The sequence below is a fragment of the Sorex fumeus genome, unplaced genomic scaffold (assembly GCF_029834395.1).
Source record: "Sorex fumeus unplaced genomic scaffold, SorFum_2.1 ptg000094l, whole genome shotgun sequence".
NCBI lineage: Eukaryota > Metazoa > Chordata > Mammalia > Eulipotyphla > Soricidae > Sorex > Sorex fumeus.
Window position 1 is genome coordinate 1,160,112 of NW_026606151.1, and position 17,902 is coordinate 1,178,013.

The 17,902-nt window shown below is 58.8% G+C and overlaps 1 protein-coding gene across 3 annotated transcripts in view; it reads right to left on the reverse strand.

Moving 5' to 3' along the window:
- GRM4 (glutamate metabotropic receptor 4) overlaps nucleotides 1–17,902 on the reverse strand; it is an 85,055-nt gene that overhangs the window by 26,604 nt on the left and 40,549 nt on the right. For all 3 annotated transcript variants that reach the window (XM_056132116.1, XM_056132115.1, XM_056132114.1), the window contains exons 3-5: nucleotides 6,336–6,471; nucleotides 4,300–4,454; nucleotides 2,206–2,346 (exon numbers count right to left, since the gene is read on the reverse strand). In XM_056132116.1, coding sequence (XP_055988091.1) covers nucleotides 2,206–2,346; nucleotides 4,300–4,454; nucleotides 6,336–6,471 — 432 coding nt within the window. The remainder of the gene's footprint in view (nucleotides 1–2,205; nucleotides 2,347–4,299; nucleotides 4,455–6,335; nucleotides 6,472–17,902) is intronic.

Genomic DNA, 17,902 nt, shown 5'->3' on the forward strand with positions numbered 1-17,902 from the left:
GGTGGGGACCGTGCAGAATGCTTTCTGTCTCACGGCTGGACTGGTTCATTGTCATTCCCGCTTCTCAGAGGACGCTGCAAAGACTCAGGGACACAGGGACGGCAGAGCGTCTCAGCAAAGGGGGGGCCCTTCTGAGCCCTGCTGTGTGCTGGCATCCTTCCCCAGTCAGCTCCCCAGAGCTGCCAAGGGTGTCCTGGTCCCAGCCGGGCCCATCGGCCCTGTGGGAGCCATTGCAGATCCTGGCCATGCTCTCTTGCAGGCACCTCCTGGATCACCAGGGAACTCCACAGAGGCCCTGGGGTGCTCCCACACTGGGATTCGGAGGCGCCAGTGGTCCCTCGCCTCATCCAGCTCCATCCCACCCAAGCTCTGGTGTCCTACTGCCAGGGAGACCATACAGCCTTTCATCCCATTGGGGACCTTAAAGAATCAGAGGGATGCTCTTAGTAATCATGCCGGAAAGGGGACATGAACAGGGGCCATGGGTACCCTACCCATCCGGGCTCAGCTTCCCAAACCCAGGCACACTCGCACCCCGCACAGCTCTACTATGATGGCTGCCAAAGGAAGGCGTGTGCTGTGTGAAAGTGACTTGGCCTCTCTGATATTTCCACGTCGTCCTCTATAATACAGGATTGTTAGAGTTCCTAGAATTGTGAGAATGAAATGAGCCAATGTTTATCAAAGTGTCTTGGATTAGGAGCAGAGAGATAGTAGAGTGGGCAGGGCATTTAGGCCTTGCATGCAGCAGACCCACGTTCGATCCTAGCATCCCATATGTTCCTGCAAGCCCCTCAGCAGTGATTCCTGAGTGCAGAGCCAGGAAAAAGCCTTGAGCACCACAGGTGTGGCCAATGAAGTAAAATAAAGCGTTCTGAACAATAAACAGTGAAATGTATTTAGCGCACCCAGAAACTGCCCCACATCCTTCTCTCTTAGATATACAGATGCACCCCACACACAGCCACACACTCCACAGAAGTGCGTGCACTCACAATACAACCACCTATAACCACAAATGAACATACCTCAGTTCTAAGTGACCGTGATTCCCAGGGGGCCCTAGCCACCAGCCCATTGCTCTCCATGAACCCCATTCCCAACCTTAATGGCTCCCCCATGACATAGACCCCCACTTGGCACATCCCTCCCTGGGGCCACTGAAGGAACGCTCTGTGCATCCAGCCCTCTGCCCAGCTTCTCGGGTCAGTCTGAGAGGATACTGACCTCCCTGCAAGGCACCATGCACAGTGAGGGGTACTCAAAGCTCTCTCAGTGTCCCTGAGCTCAGTTCCTGCTGCAGAGAGGGTGCCCAAGAGCACACAACACCTCCCCCCATCTGAATTTATCCAAATGCAGAAGCACTGAGAGTGGCTGCCCTAGGGGGCTGAAGTCCTAGATCTGAGACCTGGACTCAAACTCTATTCTAGCATCTTCCATGTGGGTACTCAGGTCCTTGCCTTCTCTGAGCCTCCTGTCTGTCTGTCTGCAAGGGGAAGCCAGCCCTGTGTCCCCCAGCCCAGGCAGTCCTGGTCCAGAAGGGGCCTTCGCAGAGGCATCCCGATCTCTCTGTGGTTGGCTCCGTACATTTTCCCTCCGGCATAGCCAGGATTCCTGACTTTTCTCTCCTACACCATCTGTCTCCCCGTGAGGACAAAACTCTGAGATTTCTGACTCTTTATCACTTTATCTCCACCTTCATCCCTGCTCTATCCAAGGGTTTAGAACAGGGGAGACAGATCCCAGGAATCAAACCTGGGTTTGTGACGTTTCCAAGGCCTCCCCAGGGATTATAGATAATTCCGTAAGTGCTCATACCCTGAGCACTGGAAATTGACAGGGAGCAGCTACGGTCAATTCAGTTCTGTAGGGGTCACCCTGGATGTCAGGTGAACCTCAGGGTAGCCAAGGGCTCCACCAAAACCCAGGAGCCCCATTCCCTCTCTGCCATCACCCAAAGCCTGTTTGTTGTCTATGAGAACGCGGCAGATGGGGAGGTGGGTCCAGTGACCTTATTCCCTGACACCCCTGTCGTGGCCAGCCCCTTTCAGGCCCCGCCCAGCCTGCCCCCCCACCCGCCCTGGCCCCGCCCCACTCCAGGCCCCGCCCCACTCCAGACTCCGCCCCACCAGGCTCCACCTGACCCAAGCCCCGCCCCGCTCGGGCCCCGCCCCACTCCAGGCCCCGCCCCCGGCGCAGACTCACTGGTGCACTTCTTGAGGTGGCTTCCCTTCTTGAGCGCGTGGCGGCTCAGCTTGCAGTGGAAGTTGTCCTCCCAGAACTCAGCAAACCAGATATTGCGCCGGTTGTTGTCCAGCGTGCGGCTGGAGAAGTAGCGGTCGAAGCCTGGCAGGGAAGCACGATGTCAGGGCCTCAGGCACCGGCTTCCCACGTGTCCTCCTTCAGCCCTACCCCCTCTCCCCTCCTCCCCCAGCCTTAGAGGCGGCCCAGGCAGGGGCGGGCAGGCAGGAAGAGCACATCCTCTGATCCAGGGCCCTGCCAGAGAGATCCAAACGTGGCGCATTTCATTTCACTCAGAATGAAAAGGGCTGCGTGAAGTCCCGGTTGGCGGGGCACGTGTAATCTCCCACAGCTGCCTTTGTAGAAGACAAGAATGCAATGAGGATGTTTCTGCCGCCTTTGAACGCTCCGGAGTGCTAATACAGGGCCTTTTGGAAGAGGAGCCATCGGGGGTCCTGAGCTGAATGCAGAAAGCGGCGAGGGGGTAGGGTGCCCACACTGGGAGGCCTTGAGCTTGCTGCTTCCGATGCTCTGATCAGCAATCTGTCAGGGCTGATCTGGTCACCTCACCAGAGAGGGCAGGAGATGATGGGGTCACAGCAAGAGCAGGACCGGATCTTCAAGTCCAGAACTCGCCACCGCAGACAGGCTCAGCCTGTCCCTCAGACCTCAAGGGAGTCCCCAGTTCTGCTCGAAGCCCAGGGAGCATGGCCCAGAGCGAGCACATAGGTGGGGCTCGCTCTCCTCGAAGTCCCCTTCCTCCCCACAGTTATCTCAGCACTGTAGCAGGCCGGAGTCCTGATGGCTGGGTGGGGTCCAACCAAGTGCTTCCTGGGCCCCTTCCCCCACAGGGCTGCTCCCCAGCACCGTGGACCACAGGCCCAATGGTCATGCTGGGGACGTGGCCTCTACACGTGAACTGTGAGCAGCACGCTTGGCCCGCCCCACCCCACAAGGTGCCAGCAGCATCTCCCCACCCCCAAGGACCTCACAGACCCCAACATGGTCAGATACCAGTGGGAGGCGTCAAAATCGGCCCCCAAGGAGAACCCCTGTTCTATAGGCTTCTCTGAAGCCCCAGAGGGAAGTGGCCCCTGTCCATGAAGCCTGGGTTCACCGCTCAGCTCAGCCTCTGTGTGTCTGTGTGTCACTTCCTACCACCCTGTCACCTTCTCTCTCTGAGCCTCATTCATCTACTAAATGTGGATCAAAGTTCCCGGGGGGATATTAAGGGAACAGAGACACGCAAGGCTGAAGGGGAGGTGGCATTTGCAGCTGGTAATGCCAGCACGGCTGTTATTCTGCATGTACTGACTGGGGTGGGGGAGTTTGTAGGCAGAGGCCTCCGGGGGCACAGAGGACATGGTGAATGACCTCGAGCCAGTCCCTCTGTTGGAGGCAGCGCGGGCAGCTGTCTGCAGACTTTCCAGTTGCATTCTGTACTCTCTAGCTTCTGAGTCATCTGAGAGGTGCTGGGAGCCTGTGTCCCCCAAAGAGGACAGTGATGCCCTGCCAAAGTGGCCCATTAGCAGAACTTCACGCCTCCTGGCCCAAGCTGTCCACCTGCCTGGACCCTGCCGGTCCCTGGTCTCTGCCCCACACATGCATTCTTTTTTATTTTGTTTTTGGTTTTGGACCACAGCTGGCAGTGCTCAGGGCTTACCTCCGACTCTGTGCTCAGGGATCACTCCTGGCGGGTCTCAGGAGACCACACCAGATGCCAGGGAACAATCCCAGGTCAGCGTGTGCAAGGCAAGTGCCCTACCCACTGCACTATCTCTCCAACCCCACACCTTTCTTCCTTGCAGCCTGTTGGCAGCTCCTAGCAGAGGACCTGGTCTGAGAAGGAATGGAAGTACCTGGGGGGGGAGAAGCATTGCTCTGCCCCCAAGTATCTGTAAAGGGAGGAAGGAGGAAGGAAGGTATAAATCCTGCCAGGCTGAGGAGGCTGAAGGTGTGTGGGCCAGGAAGAGGAGCACAGGATGTGCAGGGTTGTGGGCCAGGGCGGAAAGCACAGGGGAGCAGGGACAGGAAGAAGGTGGTAGGGTGGGCACCTACCTCGCACTGACATCCTCTTGGGGAGGATGGTGACAGCGCCCTCGGCCACCTCCTCCAGGTGAAGCACCGGGGCGCTCTTGGAGCCCCAGCTGTCCGAGCCCATCCAGAAGAAGTGTCCTGTCTGGTTGGCCTTGCGAGCCGCCTCCAGCACACGCCTGCAGGGACATGCACCGACCAGCCATGTCTGGGCATGGCCACTCCCACTCCAGATCCCCTCCCATCCCCTACAGCTCAGCCTGTCCCCTGGGCACAGCCTGGGTGACCCCCACCCCGGCTCCCTCAGCTCCCCTCTCATGGCCCCTAGAGCCACACCTGTCTCTGCAGAGCCCACCTATTCTTGCTGGCCCGGGACTAGTCCTGCCCAGGCCCTGTCCTCCCAGGTCTGCGCCACCCCGGCCCCAAGGCTACACACACTTGCCCTGGACGCTGCTCCCATTCTTCCCATCACACGTTCGCACACTCACAAGCACACATCTCACACACACACACATATACGCCTGCACATACATGCACTCATGCACACAAAACACAAACATGCACGCACACACACACAGCTACACACGAACATACATACACACTTGCACGCATACAGACGTGCATGCAGACACACATGCGTGCATGCACACACACGCACACACGTGACACAAACGCACACACATGCACACGTGCACACACACACATGCACAGACACCTCCACACCTTCCCCTCTGCGCCCCGCTCCCCTGCAGCTGAGCCCTCTCCTCTCTCATCCCCTGCTCCAAAGCCCAAGTCCGGCCCCTTCAAAGAGCTGCTCCTGCTCCCACTTCTGCGTGGATGAAGGGTGGGGGGTCAGCGGCTGCTTCCTGCTCCCCCTTCCCACGGGTCCTAACCAAACCAGGGCCAAGCTGCTGGAAGGTCTCAGCAAGCACCTACCAGTGCCTGCATTCAAAGGCATCTCAAGGAGAAGAGAAACGGGGCTGAGCAGATACCCCAGCTGAGCACCTTCCAGTGAGAGACTGGAGCACAGAGAAGGTGAGCAGCCTGCTGGAGGTCACACAGCAGGAAGGAGTGGGAACAGCCCTGGCCAGGTCCTAACTGTTGCCAAGACTGGGGAGCAGATGCCAAGACCTGGGGGTGGCCACTGGGTGAGTGGCCATCCTGGACAGAAGGGCCTGGGGCTGCCCGGAATCAACCCCAGGGCCTCTACTTTCCTCCTCCCTCTTCTCTGCGCCTGGACATTCCCTGGTTCCCCAAGCCCGGATCAGAGCACAAGACTGGCTTGGGGGAGGGTATTTCCCAGAACCCACAGCCACAGTCCTATTATTACCACGGTATCCAGCCAGGAGCGGCTCACAGCTGCCCACAAAGTCACCTGGGGTAATTTTTGCTTGTTTGCTCCTGGAAATGCTCCTGGATTTCCAGCAATGCCTGGCTTCCCACACTTCCTGCCGACCCCCCTCTCCCTGGGGGCCTCCCAACACACCTCCCACCCCCATCCTGCCCCACTGCCCCGCCCCCACAGGCAGTGTTGGGGCGGGTACTGCAGGCCGGGTAAGGCCTGAGAGGCTCGGGGGTCCCAGGGGCCGCAGAGCCGCCCAGTTTCCGGCCTGGGAGCCTTGTGCTCCAGGAGTCGCCTCGCTGCCCAGCCGCAGCTGGTCAGTGCGGGACACTGGACCCTTCACCCCAAGAGGCCCGCAGTTGTCTCCTCGGAAACCTGCTTTGTTTCAGTTCAGGGTCCGGGATTGGCGAGAGGCGGAGGGGGGGGGGGGGGCGGGGATGACTGCAGGACATGGGAAGGGGGCCCAGGTGGAGGCTGCTTAGCAACAGGGAGGACCCCCAGGGAGAGGGGCAGGTGGGCAGACCTGCTCTCGAGAGCGGAAGCCAGGGAGACCCCCAGGCCGTGGAGCGTCCAAGGGCAGGATTGCGGCTGCTCTGTCCCCCTCTCAGCCAGGCCAGCCCCTGCCACATCATGCACGCTCACTGCGCCCGAGCCTGAGGGTCCCCAACCACACCCCGCCCCCGCCCGGAGCCCTCCGTGGCCCGCACCCGCCCCTCACCTGATATCGTCCTCGTTGGCGAAGATGACCACGGCCCTGGCGTTCGAGGTCTCCAGGAGGCGCCGGATGAGCTTGTCGAACTCCCCAGGCTTGGGCTCCCGCGGGATCTTCACGGACTGGGCGATGCACACGCCGCCTGCAGAGGGCGCCCGTGAGCCTGGGTCCCAAGACCCACCTCACTCGAGGTGGGCACGCGCGCACACACGCACACACGTGCACACACACGCACGCACCCCCCACACGCCCACATGCACACACATGCACACACACGCACGTGCATACATGCACACACATATAGGTGCACACGCACGCTTGCACACATGTGCACACATGCACTCACACACAACCTACACGCACACATTCACACATGCACACACACATGCACACACATACACACAATTCACAACCACACACATTCACACATGCAAACACACATGCACACACATACACACAATTCACAACCACACACATTCACACATGCACACGCACACACACACACCTACATGCACACATACATTGTCACATACACACTGTCACACACTCTCACAGACACACTTCCAGACCTGTCATCCCCTGCCCCATGACGCCCCGAGTTGGCCAAGGACAAATTTGGACAGGACTGTGGGACCGTCCTGCATCACCCATCTTTGACAGGTAGAGAAACGGAGGCTCAGGAGAAGTGGCCGGCCCAAGGCCACCGTCCTCTGCCTCCCCTGGGGTCTGCAGCAGGGGGCCTGCCGGCGGAAGGGCGAGGGCTCCTGGTGGCTGAGTCAGGTCTCAGCTGACAGAAAGGATGCCGGAACTTTCTCTGGGAGCCTCACCATCCCCTCCTCAGGCCCACTCAGGAGCCCCAGCCTGGCCACCCTGCGGTCACTAGGGCCCAGACCAGCCCCGGGGGCTGAGGACTGGCGCTACCTGGGGCACTCTGGGCCTCCCAATAGCCTCTGTGGTCAGTACCTCTGGGGGGCCCTGGGCTACAGGGGCCGCCAGTGACTCAGGACAAACGCACGGAGCAGGGAAAGGGCAGGCAGGGGTCAAGGAGCTGCCCAAGGCCTGGTCGCCGAGGATCCGAGGGAGGAGGTCTGCACGGCCAGGTAGGGGGCTTCCGGGAGGAACAAGCTTCACCCACTGGGAGGCGCTCTGTGCCGCTCCACACCCGCCGGGCATCCCTCTCCCCAGCAACCAGGGCCTTGGTTTGCTCTTGGCAACACGCAAGGCAGTGTGGCCCGCTGCCCTGCACCCTGAATAATTCACACACACACCCCCACCGTGGACTTCCTGCTGCTTCCAAGCAGGCCAGCTCTCAGGACTCTCCTAAGACATCACAGAAAGCCCAAGTTCCAGGCAGCCCCGAGCAGGGGGTGGGCAGATGGAGGGAGGGGGGTTCCTGGGCAGGACCATGGCCCCTCCAGCTCTGAGTGTGAGTAAGAGACCCCGGGGGCCCACACGGGGCAGCGGAGACGCTCGCTCACTCGGGCTCAGCCTCCAGATGGTCCCTTCCCAGCTAGAAAGTGGGCCACCGCCACGGCTCTGCCCCCATCTGGGGAGACAGATGGACAGGAGGAGGAGGCGGCTGGAGGGGCTGAGGAAAAGCCACCTGGCTCCAGGGAGGGGCCCGGAGCAGAGGGGCACCGTGCAGAGCTGGGTTAACTGCTCTGCCTCAGGGCGGGCCTCGGGTTAAGCACTCTTTGGGGGGTGCGGCTCCCTCAGAGGCTCCCGGGATGACGCCCGCCCGCAGGAGAATGTGGTGACCGCAGCTGGAATTCGAGTGAGTCACGGCAGCCAGCTCGGGCAATTGAGAGCAGGGCGTGAAGATCCTGCCACTGACTGCAGCGGGTGGGGGCGGGCGAGCAGAATCGGGGCACATGCTGCAGAGTGCACAACTGCAGTGAACTCGGCTGGGGCAGCTCATTCCCAATGTCTGGTCCGCGCATGCGTTTGTTCATCCAGCTCACAGGTGAGGCTCCCGGGGGGTGAATGACCTCCCCGAGGTCCCACGGGGAGGCAGGACAGAGCTGTCTCTGTGCCGGGATGATGGTGGGCGCGTGAGCAGGGCCTCAAGCACAGAGCCGCCCTCGGGGTCCCTGGTCCCAGGAGAGAATCCAGTCCCTGAAGGACCCCTTAGTTTCCCATCCAGTTGCCAGTGAGGCCACCTAAGGCCCCTGAAACTTGTGCCAAAGACTCTCTGGAGTGATACGGCTCTGGCCCTGCGGCCTGTCCCCCGCCCTGTGCTGCTGCCAGAGGTCAAGAGAGAACCACTGAGCACCCGGCAAGCCTGGCCCCGGGTGAACCCCACACCCTGGTGGGAGGCACTGCCCACGGCTGCGTCGGGGAGATGCAGGGACTGAAGCTGGAGGGGCTGAAGTGGACAGAGCCTCACAGTGGCCAGTGGGACCGAGTGCAGAGCTCAGGGCTCGGGGCCTCCCCGGCTACAGGGTTTCTGTTGACTCCCATGTCCTGCAGCCCCTCCCCACACTGAAAATCCCCCAGTCACACGCTGACCCAGCCAGCCCTGCTATGTCCAGACCCCGGGGCCTCGCCTCTGCCAACCCAGCACTGCCTCCCAGACCCCCAGCAGAGAGGTGTATCCCCCCCCCTTAATCAGAGGGTGAAATGAGAATCCAGGGGCCCACATCAAGAGCAAAGGTCTCCACACACCCCGTTCTCAGAGTGGCACAGAAGCTGAAGAAGAAAAGGGGGTCTTCTGGGGGTCCCCATGGTGCCCTCTGATGGAAACCCCTTTTTTCCACCCTGCCCACTGCCAGTGCTACACCTGCCAAGCCAGCATCTCTGCTGCCGGGACCAAGGGCAGTCACCGCCACTGCCAAAACCCCGGGCACAGGGGCTGAGGGCCACGCGAGAGCCTGGCTGGGGAGGACTGGGCAGCAGAGGGGCACAGCCGAGTGGGCACCACATAGGTGCAGGCAGGGCCCAGCATACAGGAGGCCCTGGAGGGGCGCTCAGGTCCAGCCTACCCGGCTCCCCCATGCCTTCCAGCCCAAACAAACCCGTAGTGACAGGGGGCAACCCCACAGCTTTCCAAGTGTCCCATTCCGCTCCTGTCTCCTGATCTCTCACCCTACCCTGCAGTGAGTGCCCAGCCCCACCTACAGGGGGCCCTCCCGCTGACCCTCACACCACACCATCCCTCATCCTCAAAACTGACTGTGCTTCCCAAAAGGAGAGAGAGAGTAAAAGGGAATGTGCCTGCCACAGAGGCGGGGGGGGGGGGGGGGGGGGGATGGGAGGTGGTGGGAGGGATACTGGGAACATCGGTGGTAGAGAATGGGCACTGGTGGTGGGAGGGGTAATCGATCACTGCATGACTGGAACATAATCACGAAAGTTTGTGAGTCTGTAACTGTATACCTCATGGTGATTCATTAAAAAAAATAATTTAAAAAATGACTGTGCTTGAATAGTCTGTGCTTGAATACATCCCCACCTGTATGGGTGGGGATGTGGCGAAAAGGGGATCCATGTCCACTGCTGGTGGGAATGTTGTCTGGTTTGACCCCTCTGGAAAACTCTATGGAGAGACCTCAGTGAACTTAAAACTGAGCTGCCATATGACCAAGCAATTTCACTGTTGGGCATCTATCCCCAGGACAGAAAAAAACATTCATTCTAAAGGACATATGCACACCATTATTCACTGCTGCACTCAGTACCATAGCTGAGATATGTCATCAACCCAGGTGTTGATTTCCAAATGAATGGATTATGAAGATGCAGTCTATATCCACAGTGGAATACTATGCAGCTGCAAGGAACGATGAAATCATGCATTTTGCAGCAACCTGACTGGAACTAGAAGGTATCATGTTGAGCGAAGAAAACCAGAAGAAAAAACACACAGACAGGATGCTCTCACTTATCACTGGTAATTCAAGTCCTGGATGAGGAAATGTATTGTAGTCATGGGGGGGATCCAAAGCAAAAAGGGAGGTTTCCAGAGTCACCCCTGACCCCAGACTGTAGGGAGGAGAAAAACAGAGAAAGAAAGACATCAAGGTGGAAGGACGATGAGAAAGGGAAGTGATGGGGGACAAGGGTTAGGGTCTCGGGTATCCAGTGATGTGGGAGAATCTAGTTACAGATCCAAAGCACAGACTCAATAACACTGAAAACACGAGTTTGAAACTACAACCACGGAACTTTGAAATGTGCCTGTCAAGGTTGGGATGGGGGAGAGAAGACGGGGACACTGGTGGTGGATCGGTGTTGAAATACTGTATGCCTAAAACTCAGCTATCAATAATTTTGTAAATCACAGTTCTTTCGTAATAATTAAAAAAAAACAACTGACCATGCTTGGTCTCATCCCTCAGAGCCTCGCCTCTGCTCCCAGTCCGCAGGACACTGGGGTCTGCAACCTCCTGGGGTGAGGGGAAGAACAGCTAAGCAGCTTGGTACCATTCTTGCCTTGGCACCCCATACCCGGCAGGTCCAGAGCATGCACAGAGAAGCTCCCAACAGACATGCTGCATTGTCCCGACCAGCCGGCCCCGGGCGCTGGAACCCTCTGCCCTGGGCTCCTGCCCCGGCCTGGCTGGGACTTGGTGCCAAGCTGCCACCGTGGAAACATGATCCCTCTTTTCCATTCTATTTTGTGGCCTCTGTGCCCTACCTGTGTGCGGTCTGGCGACCTTTCCTGGAGTTCCCCAGGACGTGCGGAGGTATCCAGACAGCAAACCCAGCCAGCACCAACCTGTGTGCTGGCCTTCCGTCCGCTCAGCAGGAGGCACCTGCCCCTGGGGTCCCGACCCGCTCAGTCCCCAGAAACAATGCCAGGAAGGTTCAGGGTCTAGCTGTAGAAGCAAGATAAGAAAGAGGAGCAGGGCCGGGGGTGGGGGACGGTGCGGCGGAAGGCGCCCACCGTGCATCCCACCACCCCGGGTTTGAGTCCTTAGCATCACATGTGAGTCCCCTGAGCAACACCAGGAGTCAGCCCTGAACACCATCTGGCATGGTCCAAAATCCAAAAAAAAAAAAAGGAAAAATAGAAAAAGAAGCAGCCCCAGGAGAAGGGCAAGCGGGCAGTAGCCCAGGCAGTGGGCAGAGCCTGGGGAGGCAGCACAGGACCCAGGGCCTGTTTCCCCAGAAACTGGCCCCACACACACTCGGCACCCCTGCCCTTCCTAAGCCTCATGCATGTGCCTGGGTCTGCCTACTTGGGCTGCAGCCAGGGTCAGCGTCCTCCTAGATGAAGCAGATGAGGGTGACCATCAATATGGTGATGCACGGGGGGGCGGGCACACATTATGTGACATGGTGGGGACAAGAGGTTCGGGCAGGCAGGGAGGCTCGGTGGTCTGTGCACTGAGCGGCAGCCCCAGCTGACAGCGGGGAGTGGCTGTGTCCCACGCGCAGCCCTGCCCCACGGGAGGAGCCACAGACAAGCGGCCTATATTCTTGTCCCCTGCTGCCAGCCACTGTCGGCACATAGGGTCCAGGAGCTGTGTAAGGGCTGGACACTCTGGGGCGAGCCTGAGGGTCCAGTGTCCTGGCTGGGGAGCCTCCCCCAGTGCACACAGTGGGGCGACGCCTGTCATCGGTCCACTCTAGTCAGCCTCCCCGGAAACTGCCACCGGATGGCCCCTCTGCACAGCCTCAGCAGCGAGACCAGAACCAGGATGGGGCATCCCTGTCCATGATCCTCCAAGCTGTCCATGCCCACCCGCCCAAGCCCACCCCTCTCTACACTCTCACACCCAGGGCCCTGGAACCACGTCAGCAGCCCCTGTGGCTCACACGCCCAGGCAGCTCCCCAGGCCCGACCATAGACCCCGAGCAGAGAAATCCCTGGCGCTTCTCCAGAACCCAGGCTGAAGCAGGGCGCCCGCCTCCCCCAGCCCGCAGAGAGCTGCTCCTCTCCTCCCTTCTCCCCTCCTCCCTCCCCCTCTCTCCTTCTCTTTTCCTCCCTTTTAAATTTAAAAAAAAAAAAAAACAAACAGAAAACAATGGAAAGCCAAACCCTAGGAAATCAAGTGGAAAAATCTATATTACGGCAGAATGTGAAGGTAGCAAACTGCAACACAGATGGAAAAAGGGAGTTACACAACCACAACGGGGGGCGGGGGGGTTTCCCAGGCTCCCCTAGGTCCCAGGCTGAGAGAGGGAGGTGGGGGAGCGCTGGGGGCTACCCCCGGCCTTGTGGCCTCAAACACACGCACACACAGAGCTGTCAGTGACACACACACACAGTCTCTCACACATACCAGACTGTCTCACACATACCCCACACAGTCACACAAACCTCTCTTACACCCTACACACATACACACAGTCTCTCACACCCCACACTCATCTCACACAACACAACGCTGTCTCTCACACACAAGACAGTTTCACACAAACCCAACACAGTCACGCACACACACACCTTCCAGACTCTCACACCCTACACACCATCTCATACACACCACAGTCTTTCCAACACACCCTACAGCGTCTCACACAACACACCCCAGTCTCTCACACACACACACCTCCCAGACTCTCACACCCTACACACCATCTCACACACACTAGTCTTTCATACACATCCCAAACAGTCTCACACAACACATCCCAGTCTCTCACACACATCCCAGTCACACACACACTCCTCCCAGACTCTCACACCCTACACACCATTTCACACCACACACGCCAGGCTTTCATATATACCCCACACAGTCTTATACCCTACACACACACAGTCTCTCACACACAGCCAACACAGCCTCTCTCTCTCACACACACACACAGTCTCCCACACACAGTCTCTCACACACACCCACAGTCTCTCTCTCTCACACACACAGTCTCCCACACACACAGTCTCTCACACACAGCCCACACAGTCTCTCTCACACACACACACACACACAGAGTCTCACACACCCACAGTCTCTCTCTCTCTGTATCACACACTGAGTCTCCCACACACAGTCTCTCACACACACACAGCCCACACAGCTCACACACCTCATACCCACAGGCTCTCACACCTCATGTCCCCACGGACCCTGGGTAGCCATGTGACACGTTACCCACACCTTCCCCAGCTAGCCAGGGGGCCTCCACCTCGGGCTGATAAAGCTCTCCTGGAAGAGTCATCCAGTAAAGCCCCAACCTGGTGGATTCCCTCCACCCTGGACCCAGCGTCCCACCTCAGCCGCCTATCGACTTTACGAGAGACCTTCTTGTCCATCTCCCCACACCTCCACTTCTGCCCCTGTAAAATGGGATGGTGTGATCCCAGGCCCGGACACAGCAGGATCCAGGGCCATTGAGAGAATTAAAGGGAATTTAGGGGACGGCCCTGTCCCTAAAAAACTGCGGGCTGACAGGGAAGAGGGGCAGCTGAGGGACTCCCTGCCTTCGAGCTGAGCACCGCTGACCCCTCCTGGGGAGGCCACTGGGCAGCGGCAGGCCGGCTGCGGGCTGCATGGTTCTGAGATGCATTATTCATGGAGTTGGCTCTGAGCTCTGAGCAGAGGGAAATTTGCTGAGTGATCGACCTAATATCTTAACACGAACCCACTTAGGCAAAACACCTTTGAAGCAAGAAAGGCTGGGGGGGGGGGGGGGGGAGAGAACAAAGAGGACACGAAGGAAAGGAAGTGAAGGTGTTTGAAGGCAGCAGCCGGTGGGGAGGGCAGGGGGCACCCAGCGCCACCCCTAGAGGCTACGCCTAGCAGTGCTGCAGGAACCCCGTGGGGGCAGGTTCTGGAAGCCACATGCAGAGTAAGACCCCTTTCCCATGCGTCCCAGATGCAGTGGGAAAAGGGGACACAGAAGCTCTCAGAAGCCCAGGTCCCCCCCAGCGGGACCACCTTAACCCAGCCCGCTGGACTTCCAATCTGCCCGTCTGCCTTGGCCAGTGCTGGCCCCTGGGTCAGAAAATCTCTTCCTGGGGTTGAAGTGATAGCACAGCGGGTAGGGCGCTTGTTTGCCTTGCACACAGCCGACCGGAGTTCAATCCCCGGCATCCCATATGGTCCCCCAAGCACCGCCAGTAATTCCTGAGTGCAGAGTCAGGAGTAACCCCTGAGCATTGCTGGGTCTGACCCAAAAAGAAAAAAAAAAAAGAAAAGAAAATCTCTTCCTGCATGTCCTACCTAAGCCCACGCATACTGGGGGTCCTGCGCCTCCCCATCTCCCCCCACAGCACTCAAAGGGCCCACGCAGGGCCCTTTACTTCCCCTCTGCTGTCAGATACCGCCCTTCTCTGGGCCCCCGCGCACAGCCCAGTTGCAGCCTTTCTGGCTGAGTTTGCACCTCATCATAAGTGAGGTTGCACCATGAGTCCCCCTGGAAAGGTGCTCAGAGCCACGCCTGGCACTTCAGATTCAACAGGCGTTTGCTCCCGCTAATAATGTCCTGAACGTCACTTGCCCACCACCACCACCCCCCAAAAAAACCCTGCAGTGGGAGACTATCTTCTCTCCTGACTCCCCACTTCCCCACAGAGATCCAGGCCCCTGTGGAAACGGCAGGAGCTGGGGGATGTCGGCGAGCCAAGCTCAACAGCCTGCAAAGCCGGTTGCCTGTCCCTCTCCCTAGAAACCCCAAAAGCACCGCCAGCCCCCAGCTAGCCGCAGACACTGTCTGGGGCAGGAGAGTCAGGAAGGGGGTCTTGGTCCAGATCCAAACCCCCTGCCCCAGCCCCCGTCGGCTCCAAGGAGTTGAGAGGAGCCAGGGCTAGGGGCCAGCAGCCGGACTTGCATCTTGGCCGGAGAGAAATAGGCAGCTACACGCGGGGATAAAATATTTAGGAGCCCACATCTCCAGGAAGGAGAAACTGACAAGCAAAATGAAATGTTGAGATGTAATTACCCAGACAGCCCAGGCCTGCCTCCCGCCAGCGGCCAGCCTGGCACCCCCCCACCCCCACCTCCACAAGCAGGCGCTGGGTAATGAAGTCCTCCCAGGACCCTCCAGTGCCCACCCTTGCGCCCTCCTTCCCCATACTGATCACTTCCTGCCGGACAGCAGGAGGCCCGGCAAGGGGGTCGGAGCGGGGGTGGCAGCAGGTACCAGCTGTCCAGGGCAACCGTCTCTCCCCTTGGGCGAGAGAGAGGGCTGACACAGCAGATGTGACTGTGTCCCCGAAACTGGCCTTGGAGTGGGGGGGGGGGGGTTGGACAACTGTCCGCCGGTGAGGGGCTGAGCAGACACAGGCCTCCCCAGCTGGGCCAGGAGGGACCTTCAGGGAGCCCAGGGCAGCCTGGGGAAGAGGGAGGAGCTGCTGGACCAAGGGGAAGGGCTGATGTCCTGGCTTGAACCCTGAGCTAAAGAAGTGTCCGCTCCACCTCCCAAAACACTGTCCCAGGCTCTGCCCATGTGTCTGGGGGAAGGCGTGTCCACTCCAGCCTCATCTAGAGTGCAGAGAGAGGACAGAGAGGGTCAGTAGCCAACCCCAGGTCTGGGCCCCAGGGGCAGCCTTGAACAGGCTGGGGATCAGAGCCCAGTGACCCCTTCCTGCTCCCCAGAGAGGGGGAAGTTCTGCCAGCCTCCGTTCCTCAGCACCCAAGCCCCTCGTTCCACACCTCCGGGCTCGGTCCTGGCAGTCGCCAATACCACCTCACCAGGCCGAGCACTGCTGGGAGTGGCCCCTTCGGAGAAAAAAAAAAAGAAAAGAAAAAAAAGAGGCCGCCATCTGCTAGCTCCTTGCACAGGCATTTGTAGGGAGCAGCTTCTCATCTGCAGTCCGAAGCCTCCTGCTACAGCTCCAGACAGCCTCGGAGCCAACAAAAACTGCCATGGCTGCCCAGGTCTTAAGGGCATCGGTACCTCCCTGCCCCCGGGAGCTGGGCAGGGCTGCTCAGAGTCGGGAGCTTCTTCCTGACTTGAACCAAGGCCCAGAGAGGTGCCATGATCTGCCCGAAGCCAGCTGGGCCCTTGGCCCTAATCCCTAGGTCCCCCTCAGCCAGCACGTCTGGGGACACAGCCCAGAACCCAGGCCTATGAGCACACCTTAGCAAGCCACGTCGGCCTGCCCAGCTTCCCGGGGCGGCCCTCCGCCCCTCTTCACCAGAGCCCGCCTCCCCCAGGCCCCAAGCCCCTTGCCTGTGGGGGACGAGCGCTTCTCACCTCCCCTCTCAGCCTCATCTCCCCGGGGCTCCCGTCTCCAGCAGCACCCACGCAGCCAACAGGCCAGATGTGCCCCTCCACTCAGTCTGCACCCTTGGCCTCTGCCCCGACTCCCTTTCTCAGACTCCTCTTTCAAGTCAGCAACTGTCCTTGAGGACTCGGCTCTGGGGAGCAGGAAGGATCCCCTCCTCCAGGAAGGTCTCCTCCTCCAGGAAGCCTCCGTGGATGTCCCCAGGCTCCCTGGCTGCCCACAACCATCCCACTTCTCAACTTAGCAGAGCACTTAGCACAGCAAATGGAAATGATTGGACTTGATGCCTCTATGCCCACCAGCCTCTGAGCTCCAGGGAATGGCCTGGCCAGGCCCACTGCCAGAGACAGAGTATTTATTGATTCAGCAACAATTTTCCCAGCGTCCTCCCCCTCTCCCGCCCCACCCTGTCGCCAGATACTGTCTTTGATGCTATGCGAACAGCTGTGAATAGGACAGACACGAGCCCCACCCTCCGTCTGTAAAGAAGACGCTAGATGCTGATGAATGAATGATTGGACAAATGAAAAGATTCATTCATTACAAGCTTCCCTGCTGCCCAAAAGGCCTCTGGGCCCCATCTGCTGGCCTTGCCCCTCTGCCTTCCACTTCCTGTTTCCCCCAACTCACTAACTCACTTGCTAGCTCACCTTCCCTTCTCTCTCTCTCTCTCTCTCTCTCTCTCTCTCTCTCTCTCTCTCACACACACACACACACTCACACACACACACACACACACACACGCACCATTCCCCATTAGTTTACATCCCTCTGTTCAATGACCTCATTTGGGGTGGAGGCCACACCCAGCAGCGCTAAGCACTTATCTCGCTCTGTGCTCAGGGATCACTCCCGGAGGACTTGGGAGACTTACTGGGGTGCAGGGGATCAAACCTGTGTTGGCTACAGTGTTGGCTATTGGCTGGTGCCACTGTAGTCTCCCCAGCCCCTCATGGACTCATTTATTTTTTTTCAAAATTAAACTATAAAATCATTTTTCTTTTTTTTTTTTTATTAGTGAAACACCATGAGGTACAGTTGTAGATTTACAAATTTTTGTGCTTGGATCTCGGTCATACCACGATCAAATACCCATCCCTCCACCAGTGCCCATTTTCCACCACCAGGATAATATCCCTCCCCCCCCATCCTCCCATCCCCCCATCCCCCCCTGCCACTGTGGCAGGGCATTCCCTTTTGTTTTCTCTCTCCTCCTGGGTGTTGTGATCAGCCAAAGAGGCATTGAGTGGCGAACATGTTCAGTCCAGTCTACTTTCAACCTGCATCTCCCCTCCTGGGAGGATCCTCCAAACACCCTCCACTTGGTGTTCCCCTTTCTATCTGAATTGATGGACGCATTCTTGTCCACATTCTCTCACTGGCTCCTCCCTAGAAGCCCCTGCCTTGGGTTTATGACCATTGTACAGAGAAGGAAACTGAGTCCCACAGACCA